Here is a 10,894-nt window from a genome sequence, read left to right on the forward strand (position 1 = left end):
GAGTACAATATATTGAATTCTTATTCACTTCCCCTTAAAATAAAACTAGCTTGAACCATCAAATAATTGTCAGAAAATTCTAATTTTTGAAAATTGAGCCTTTTTTTTCAGAAATTTTCCAAATTAGAAAATGCTTCATATTTCTGTTTTTTTTAAACAAACAAAAATGTAATATCCTCTCTCCTCCCTTTTCCTGCGTTCTTTTCTCTCTCCTCCCCTTCTCTCTCCCCTCCTCTTTCTTACACTCTTGTTTCTCTCTTTCCTCCCATTTTCTCTCTTCTCTCCTGTCCTCTTTCCTCCCCCTTCTCTCTTCCCCTCTCCTCTGTCCTCTCCTCTGTCCTCTCCTCTCTGTGTGATACATACACATCTGTATTATTCAGTTTTCCCAATAATGAGAGACTGTAAATGAAGTTCAGGAATTGCTAGAGTTGTGCACAAGATTCATAAGGCCTGATTTACAACAGGTTGTTTGTGCGTGTAAAACTGAGTGCAAACTTCAGCTGTTATTGGTACTGTGGAATATTTTCAGAATCAGAAAAATGTATTTCAAACTGACACCAAATTCTGCAGCAGACAGTACACAGTACTACGACAGTTTGAAAATGGGGTGGAATAAGCAAAGCTTTTATGTTTCCAGACCCTAACAACAAAAATGCATACACAAAAGAGACAAATAACAACAACATTATGTAGGATGCACTCTTTAGTTCCCTGCTACCCCCTCTCCTCGTTAGTTGGCAGTCTGCTCCTTTTTGTATGATTCGAAGACAATTTCTAACTTTCCTAAACTTAGTGAAATTATTTGAAATGTTTAGGATCGATAGGTATTGAAATATTGATATTTTTGACACTAGTCTATAACTTAAATAAGAAATTAAGCTGTACTATGCACCTGAACATGGATTCACATATATTTTACAGGATATCAGCAGAGAGGCAGCTCAAGAGGACCAGGCTGAGCAAGTCCTGAGGATCTGTGTCTTCCACACGTGAAGAAGATGAAGGTGCATCCAACGCTGATGTGTCGATTGTCGTTGAGGGGACTGAGGTACTTGACAACTGTGGAAGTGTTGCAAAGGCCTGTCTCCTGCTGATGGGCATCATTTATGCCATGAACTTGAGTTACCCACCAAAAATGTAGTACACTTTTGAAGTGTTTCAAAAGCTTCTTCTAGAGCTTGATGTCCTTAAGCTGTCCCCGAAAATCCTGTCTCTGCCAAACAAATTTATAGCTTGAGTGCATGTTTGACCCAAGAGTTGTCCTTTCAAAGAGGGTACTAAAAGAAAAAAAAAGGCCAGAGTTGTTTATGTGGCTATTTGTCTGTTCTTCTTTTTCTCCCGTTTTAAAGATGTAATTTGTATTTCAACTTGTTCCACTGTATTAACCCTTGTGCTGTTTTTGGGTCAAGGAGGGAGGGAGGGAGGGAGGAAGGAAGGAAGGAAGGAAGGAAGGAAAGGAAGTTAGATCAGCATTTTCAAAGTTAAACCAGAGGTTCTCAACTGATCGTGGAACCATTTTTAATGGGTCATGGATGTGAGTGTGGGCATGAAAAGAAGGAGGGGCAAAATATCGCACTGTTTAGTGTCAAGATGCTCTGCTTTTTGTAGGTTATGATACAGAAACAGATGTTTAGAACCTCAGGGCAAAACACTGTTCTTTAAAATGAAACGTTCTAATAAGCATGTCTTTTAAGATGCACTGAAGATACCTGAAGCATGTCAAATGTGTTTTTGTTTTGTTTTTTTCAGGGTGAAATATACCTTGTTTTGCAATACAAACCCTGTTGGACAATGTTTATTGAAAAAACTATTTTTTCACTTAAGTAAAATAAAGGTATTAAATTAAAACAGTTGCCTCATTTTTTTTAAAGTCATTGTTTCAATAAACAAAATATTATGAACAAATTTAGGCAATTAAAACTGCAGAAAAACTATGTAAAATGTTGTGTAAATGTTATTTATTTATAGTCCATAAATAAGTTTTAAAAAGTATTTTACCTTAAAAAGCCATTGATTTTAGGTGAGATTTTTCAGTTTGAAGCAGTCAGAGTCTAAAGAAGGAGAGTAAAATTCAATGACCATATTAAAAATCAACACTAAATTACCTGAGGTTTGTGAGTACAATAAACTGATATCCGCAAGTAAAGTTTACTTGATGATCGCCCTTTGTAGAATTTACTTGCAAAGTTTTCTTAAGTAAATAACACTCTTTTTTTTTTTCAGTGAGGGTGTAAAAATATAATTTAAGTATAAGGATATTTAGGTGTTACGTGGACTGTGGCTGTTTTCTCAGTCAACAGTCCAGTGGAGGACTCTCCAATTGACAACACAGTAATACCTCTGGTAAGGACGCTCTCTTATCAGCTGTCTGAGGCTGATGTCTGGGGCCACTTTCTTCACTGATCCAATGAGGACTTCACAACATCTGCTGCTCGACTGTTACCTTACAGCAGAATAAATAGTGCAGATTTAATATTTAGATATTAAATTTGCCAGAGTGACTTTAAATAAATATTCAAATATAATCGGATGACTTCAGATAATTTTCGGTTACTATCTCCCAGGTCCTCAAAACACACTTAACTAATGTTTTAGTCATCTTGTGAACTGGTAACCACTTCCTCACTTGTTCCCTTCAACTTGACTGTAGATCAGGGGGTCAAACTCATTTTGGTTCAGGGGCCACATACAGACCAGTTTGACCTCAAGTGGGCCGGACCAGTAAAATTAAAGCATAATCTATCGATTATTCTGCCGATTAATCCAGTAATCAGATAAGAAATATTACGTGTTCTGTATTTTTTTCTGTTACATTACCTTTGCTTTATTTAAGAACAATGGTAATATACAAAAGAGAAGATAAGACAGGTCTGTTAAAGGAACAACTATAAATAGCTAAAGTAAAAATACTGAGTAAAGTAACTTTACTTTTACTATAGATTTACTTTTACTGTTTTTACTTTACTTTTTACTAATGTCTGCAGAAACCACAAACAGAAGATGGAACTAACTCTTTGAACTGAAACAGTGTTTCAGTGACTCTCTGTGGTTCAGTGAATAGTGTTTTATTTATGGTGGCTGCCACATTAAAAACATTGGTACCGTGCTGCGCACCTTTTTCAGTCATATCTAGAAGGTAACTCTTTATTTGCACAACTCTCGCGTCCGTTATTTCTACTAACATGATCAAACTCGCGCGATCTTTCGTGGGTCTAGGGTTCCCTTCTAGACACGACCCTCTCTGTCTGTCTGTCAAACTACAGACAGCAGACTGTCTGTAAACAGCACGATGTTACACTCTGCAGAGTTTCACACAAAGACTTTATTTGTGTGGACATCCAGGTTTGGTTTGTACGGAGCCCCTCTGGTGACATTGGATGAAAAAAAAATAATGCGTGGCCACGCATTACTATCTCGTGGCCACGAGATAATAACGCGTGGCCACGAGATACTTAATGCGTGGCCACGAGATAATAACGCGTGGCCACGAGATACTTAATGCGTGGCCACGCACTACTATCTCGTGGCCACGAGATAATAACGCGTGGCCACGAGATACTTAATGCGTGGCCACGAGATAATAACGCGTGGCCACGAGATATTTAATGCGTGGCCACGAGATAGTTATTGTAGTCATCCCATGCAGACTGTTTATCATGGACAAGTTTGATTTAATTTCATTCTATTTTAATATGGGAATGTACGGAGCCCCTCTGGTGACATTGGATGAAAAAAAAATAATGCGTGGCCACGCATTACTATCTCGTGGCCACGAGATAATAACGCGTGGCCACGAGATACTTAATGCGTGGCCACGAGATAATAACGCGTGGCCACGAGATACTTAATGCGTGGCCACGAGATAATAATGCGCGGCCACGAGATAGTTAACGCGCGGCCACGAGATAGTTAATGCGTGGCCACGAGAAAATAAATAAATAATTCACCTTCGGTAGCGGGATGGTTGTCTATATGGAGCGGGCAGTTATTCGTGAATAAAGGTAATTATAGCCTGCTTTAATATTCAAGAGTAGCCTAGAAACCTTTGTTATTATTGACATGGCGAATGTAATATAAATAATAATGCTATGAGAGGCTGGAGAATCTTTCCTGAAGCCAGAGGTAGTAAACTTGATTAGTCCCTTACTGGCATCCACCAACACCTGTACAGCACAGGGACAGTGCACAGTGCATATGTGACGAATGGAATAATGTGCCAGGGGGTCAGCTGGGAGTGACGTTTGGTTTTTCATATTGATATTCTAATATTTGAGTAGTTATGTAAATACAGCATGGAGGCCAGTTGCAGTTAGTAAGAACACAATATTTTGTGTTTTCATGTTTTTATGGTCAAGAAGTTATGATTCAGTCATGTTTATGTTAATTTTTATAAGATTTTTTATTGTTACAGAATCATTTTTTCTGTCATATCTGAAAATTGTTACATTTGGTTGTTTCTAAAGGCGACATATGAAATGGAGAGAGAGGAAGATGCCTTCCTGCAGTTTCTGCGGGACCGTGGAATTCAAGAAGAAATCATAAAAAAACTAAAAAATGACAAGGTGAGCTATTCTTCCCCCAGATTTTGGAACGATACTGTTAAGAATGTCCTGCCCATAATGTTATTCACAGCCAGGAAAAAAATGAGCCACACAGCAAAGAATAGTTTGTTGTAAAACATGAAATAGTTAAAGAGAGAGAGAGAGAGAGAGCGTAAAATACATTTCATACTCCACAAGAATCTGTAGAAAAAGACTGATTGTCATGTGAAGCTTATTGAGCTCTTTAATTTTAAAATATATGACTGCCATAGAATTAAAGATTGCCGTAACACTTGGTGGTATAGTCAAGAGGAAAGGTTTGCTGGTGTTGCTGAAGTTTTGTACTAAAATAAAAAAAAACAGTCCGAACTAAGCCTGTGTACACAAGGATAGTCTAATTTAAATCATTATTTGTGTAGAATTTGTTGGTACTGGTACAAAATAATTTCTGAGTCTTTCATTGCATTTTTTGGAGGAATAGAACAACCTTCACATGTTTTTCTGTGATGATTAAATTTGCTAAATAATTTGGCCCCCAAGTTGAAAACAAAAATGTTGATGTTTTGCAGATTGATTCTTCAGTAATTCCACTGATGTCCGAACAGGATCTGTCAAAGTACATCCCACTTTATGGAGACAGATTGGCAGCTGTTGCCTTCTGTCTCAAAACTCATAGTTCAGATCAAGGAACATCCAGGAGAGGTCAGCTGCTTGAAAGAATAAGGACAAAGGTCTGTGTTCCAGATAGCAAGGCTGTTAAAAGAACAGAGTCTTCAGAGAAATTAATAGGGAATAAAAATGCAAAAAGACGGGCAAGAAGGCTAGAAATTGGATGGATGAACTTCAGCAAAAAAGAAAATGACTTCAAACAGGTACGAGCTGTGAAGGGAGGTGGAACCAGGCATGTCAGTGTTGACAGATACACTACAGTTAGAGAGATCCAAGAAATGGCAGAATCTCTTTTTTTCCCAAATGGGGCCTCCAAGTCGCTGAAGCTAGAGGATCATGTGTGTTACATTTGTGACTTTTCACAAAACGAGATTGACCAAGACTGCACAGTGGAGGACCTGTATGAGAAAAACAAAGTAAAAATACTGAGATTGTACCTCTACACCAAATACACCAAGAAAGATGCTCAAGACGAGGACAACTCAACTGATCATCCCCCAGCAACAACCTCAGAAGTCACAGGAAATGTTGCCCAGGATCTTAGCCAAGTTCAGGCATCAGAGCCAGAGGTCATAACTATTGATTTATCTTTACTACAGGAATCTGATGTCATACTGTTGGATGAAGATATATCAAATATGCAGATGCTTCATGACCATATCAGAGATGAAGTCGAGGAACAAGGAAGAGGATTGCATGCTGAAGAAATAAGACCAGACCAAGGAAACCCAGAAATGACAACAGAGTCTAACAGTATAGGACAAGAAGACCCAGGTGCATATGTAACAGATGTTATTCCTGAGACCCAAGCTGGAGAGATGCTGCTTAACAATTCCAATGATAGTGAAGTGACAGTTGGAGCATCACCCAGTGATCCTTTTGAACTGGATGACACTTTGCCTTGGGAGGGATTAAAACCAAAGGTCGTCATTGTCGTGCGAAGGGGTAACTGCCTTGCTGACCTCTTGGCAGCCTTTATTGACCCAGATATCATGAACAAAGATGTGCACATCAAAAGAAAACTCCCCAATGGGAAACTGGAAGAGGGGGAAGGCTCCGGTGTTTTACGTGATTGCCTCTCAGAATTTTGGGGAGAATTTTACAGCAAATGCACAGTAGGTACCGAAGTGAAAACACCTTACCTTAGGCATGAATATCAAGTCCAGGAATGGCAGGCAGTTGCAAGGATTCTTGTTATGGGTTGGACAACTGTCAGGTATTTTCCACTGCTTCTCCCTCTTCCATTTTTGGAGGAAGCTCTCTATAGTACAAGTTACAGCAGTGTGACAGATGGCTTCCTGCAGTATGTCTCAAAAGAAGAGAGGAAAATTCTTGAGCTTGCACTGGAATCATTCGAGTCTGTTGACAAAGATGACCTGATGGATGTGCTGGATGCACATGACTGCCACTACCTTGCCTCTGAAGACACAATGGCCGGATTAATCTCACAGTTAGGACACAAAACCCTAATCCAGACTCCAATGTTTGTTATTGAATGCTGGAAGCCCATCTTGAAAACTTTGGCAGATACTTTGTATCCACAGAGGCTTGTTGAGATAATGGAGGAACGTGCACCAACACCAAAACGTGTTAAGGAACTTCTGAAATTCCCTGAACAGATGACCGCACTTCAGAACTCTGTGGCAAGACATCTGAAGAGGTACATCAGGGAATCAGACAAGACTACTTTGAAGTCATTCCTCCGCTTCTGCACTGGGGCAGATATGCTGTTTGGACACCCCATCAGTGTTCAGTTCATAGAAACATCTGAATTCCAGTGTCGACCTCAGGCACATACATGTGGGTGCAATTTGATGTTACCAATCAACTACCAAAGCTATCCGGATCTTCGTAATGACTTTGATCTTGTGCTGAGAAGCTCCATTTGGATTATGGACATAATCTAAATTCTTGAAGCAAACTAAGGTAGATTTAACTGTGCAAAGACAATTATTATGACAGTATCAGAAAATGTGTTGCATTGTGATCTGCCACTTTGGAGGAAACCACAGAACAGAAATTTTCAATATGGAAAATGCTGACATATGTTTGTTAGTTAATGTTTAACTACAGTACGTTACTGTTTTAAGCACCAAGTTCACTTTAATTCCTAGTCTGAAAACTAATTTGGAAGACAGTTCAGGTCAGTTCTGACCTGCTTAATGACAAGTACTGTAGGTTCATACTGGTATTACAATTTGTCAAGGTTCACATTTTACTGGTCCGGGATAAGCATCTGCATTTGTTGTAAACAGTTACCTTCCTACCACTACCCTGCTGCTTCTGAAGACAAAATTGTGTTTGTTATTGAATGCTGGAAGTCCATCTTGAAAACTCTGGCAGATACTTTGTATGCACAGAGGCTTGTAGATGTGTTAAGCAACTTCTGAAATTCCAAGAACAGATGACTGCGCTTCAGAACACTGGCAAGAGATACATAGATTCTGCACAGGGGTAGATATGCTTGGACATCCCATCACTGTTCAGTTATTAGAGACTTATACATTCCAGTGTCAGTGACTTCAGTCTTGTGCTAAGAAGTACATGTTATCCAGCTTAATGACATGTATTTTCATACCAGTATTACAATGTTCAACTTTAGCTTATCTTTTACTGGTCCAAAACAAAATCTGTCTTTGTCCAGATATCTGTTGAAATAAAAACCACTGAAAAGTATTGTGTTAAGACCATTTATTGTACAATAGCACTATATTTGCTGGTATACTTTAAACAGAATATTGGTCACATCATTAAAGGCAGTCCAAATCCCAGCTAACAAACGTGAGTGCAATCAAGAGCTGTAAAAAGAAAATGTATTTTATTTTACACTCATTCAATGTCTGTGACACTGACAATTAAATTGAGTTTCAAAACCACAGGTAAAGAAAGATAAACTTAAAGACTATGCCCCTACCTTTTCTGCAGAAAGAAGCTTATTCATCATGTGTTATCCATAAGCCTTGATATACAATTAAACACAGATGTGTTCACTATTTTCTGTGCTGCAGCTGTACACAGAATAAACTTATGCCAGCATATGCCAAGATTGGCATCGTATCATTGATTAATAAGCAAAAAGAACAACAGAATACAAAGCCTTTGAATCAACTAAAGTAAAACAGATTATAAGCATTAAGGTGTATGCTTATTAATGCAATTTCAAGACTTTTAAACAAGGTGAACTATAGACTTGCTGTCCACTGCTGATCCTTTCACAGCCAACCTATCCTGATTTGTGTCATTGTTATGAAAAACATTACAAAAACATTAGAATCAGACCACAAATTTTTGGTGGAAATCCTTGCCAGACAAATTATTATCAAAAGCAGAGTATTTGAAGTCTTAAAACGTGTCTGGAGGGTATTTTTAATCATTTCAATTGTCACTTATGCAGTTTGCTGCGTGCTGCTCAGTTAAAGATGAGGGTCCGAAGAGCTTCCCGAATTGTCAAGTAAAACTCTTGAGCTTGAGATATGTCCTTGGGAAAAGTAAGGCCCATCTCTGACATGATCATATTACACAAGTCAAATATATCTTCGTCGCATGGGATGACTGAGAGGAATTTGCATGCCTCTTTGCAGACATCAAGATCATTATGTGGAACAATGAAGTCCTCAGAACCCCAGAGCTGTGGCACAGTGTACATCACGTCAGGAATCCCACTGGGTACATTGTGATTCTTTGTTGGCCGAATGCGGTGGCTGTTCCAGACCGCCTTGATCTCATCAAGCTCCTCCTACAAAGAGAATATGTACCTAAGGTTAAAAGAAATGATTAAAGACTCAGCGGGGGAGGGGTCCGTGTTTCAGTACCACGGACAGTGCTATTTGCTGCGTAGCCTATCGTGTTTGCGTGGGTTGGCTAGGTATGGAGCTGTCCATGGTCCTGAAACACAGCGGAGGAGGGATTTGTAACGTTTGATTAATAAGTCTGTTGTTTTTAACCCCTCCCCTACAGATGTTGAAAGACAACGTGCATAAATTCAATTTCACGGTTAAATCAATGATTGTTTTTTTGTTTTTGTTTTTTAATGAAAAAACTGGCCCCTTGCAATTTTTTTTTTAGCAGACCGCTAAGTCACTTCATCCCTGCGCCCGGCACTTCCGTATACAATTCGCGGTATAAACAAACAGTAGGCTACGATACCGTCAGTCCCATTTAATTCCTTAAATATTAGTTCGGTCGACGTTATTTTGTCTGAGCTTTTATCTTGGTAGCCTCTATAAAGACTTCGGGCCTACAGAGCTTTATCAATTAGACTTAGGATACATTTTTACTGTCAAATTGCCTCATCTTTTAACAAACCGGAGGAGCACCAGTTGTTCCTCCAAGCACAGAAAGCAGGCAATAAATCTGTTTACCTCTCATTAGCACTGGTAAATTAACAAAAGTACCGTGTTAACATCACTGTTAATATTTGTGCTTTGTTTAACATAAATACACCAGTTAAATGGATGTAAGAGCAGTTCACTTAAGCTACAGACTTTCAACCTCACCTGAATAATGTTCCGAAAGCACAGCTGCACAAGTGATTTGTCCAGGTAGTCCCCAGCACACAGGCCCTCATCTTTCATTTCGCCCAGAAACTGTATCCAGTACTCCATGCCTTCTTTCCGCAGCACACCCCACAAACTTTCAATCCTCTGATTCGCAGTACTTGCTCCTGCGATGTAGCTTTGTTCACCAGCTCTGCTGTCCACATCACTGCGGCGGAGGTAGGTCTGGATATCTCGGACAACCACATTCTCCGTTCCTGAATCTGTCCGGATGATCCGGGGACAGCCACCAAACTCCTCGATGGCCTGTATAAAGTAGCCCCCTATGACGCGTGGATCGCTGCTTGTGTATGCTGCTTTCAACCAAATTATTTTGCGCGAAAAGCCGTCCACGCAACCATTGATGCAGATTCCATATGGTTTTAACTTATCGTAAGAATCTACATGCCAGATATAGTTAGGTCCTTGAGCAAAATACTGCCTACGGTTCAGTCTCCTGGAACGACGGGTGGCTGACGCGTCAGGATCCAGAGCTGCCAGAATCAAGCGAACATCTTCCTTTTTTGCACGAATTCCATTCGTTAAGCACTTGTTGTACATCCACCTGTAGCCATGTAGTCTCCCAGGTCCTTCCATCTGGTGAACGATGAAATCTATTACTTCCCCGAGATCAGTATATTCCTTGCGTTTAAGCCCATGCATTTTGAGCAGCCGAATTAAATGTCTCTTGCTGAGAATTACTCCATGCCTTGCCGCAAGTGACTTAAGTATGTCATTGTAATTCATTCCCATATTAAAATAAAATGAAATTAAATCAAACTTGTCCATGATAAACAGTCTGCATGGGATGACTACAATAACTATCTCGTGGCCACGCATTAAATATCTCGTGGCCACGCGTTATTATCTCGTGGCCACGCATTAAGTATCTCGTGGCCACGCGTTATTATCTCGTGGCCACGAGATAGTAGTGCGTGGCCACGCATTAAGTATCTCGTGGCCACGCGTTATTATCTCGTGGCCACGAGATAGTAATGCGTGGCCACGCATTATTTTTTTTTCATCCAATGTCACCAGAGGGGCTCCGTACCAGCCTCTCATAGCATTATTATTTATATTACATTCGCCATGTCAATAATAACAAAGGTTTCTAGGCTACTCTTGAATATTAAAGCAGGCTATAATTAC

The 10,894-nt window shown here is 39.6% G+C and overlaps 1 protein-coding gene across 1 annotated transcript; it reads right to left on the reverse strand.

Moving 5' to 3' along the window:
* Positions 1-7,930: 7,930 nt before the first annotated feature.
* On the reverse strand, positions 7,931-10,611 carry LOC146330866 (uncharacterized). Its single transcript, XM_084747738.1, has 2 exons — positions 9,707-10,611; positions 7,931-8,946 (listed from the first exon to the last, which is right to left on the reverse strand). The coding sequence occupies exons 1-2, from the start codon at positions 10,583-10,585 to the stop codon at positions 8,620-8,622; spliced, it is 1,206 nt and encodes a 401-aa protein (XP_084603864.1). The 5' UTR covers positions 10,586-10,611; the 3' UTR covers positions 7,931-8,619.
* Between the last annotated feature and the right edge of the window lie 283 nt (positions 10,612-10,894).

This window comes from Lutjanus erythropterus, chromosome 3 (assembly GCF_056507025.1).
Source record: "Lutjanus erythropterus isolate fLutEry1 chromosome 3, fLutEry1.hap2, whole genome shotgun sequence".
In the NCBI taxonomy this organism is placed as follows: Eukaryota; Metazoa; Chordata; class Actinopteri; order Lutjaniformes; family Lutjanidae; genus Lutjanus; species Lutjanus erythropterus.

What these genes read in the sequence shown, in the direction of transcription:
- LOC146330866 (XM_084747738.1), bottom strand. Translation starts at nt 10,585, where the DNA reads ATGCGTGGCCACGAGATAGTTATTGTAGTCATCCCATGCAGACTGTTT. An exon ending in GCTTTCGGAACATTATTCAG is followed by an intron (nt 8,947 to 9,706) that starts GTGAGGTTGAAA and finishes TTCTCTTTGTAG; the next exon opens with GAGGAGCTTGATGAGATCAA.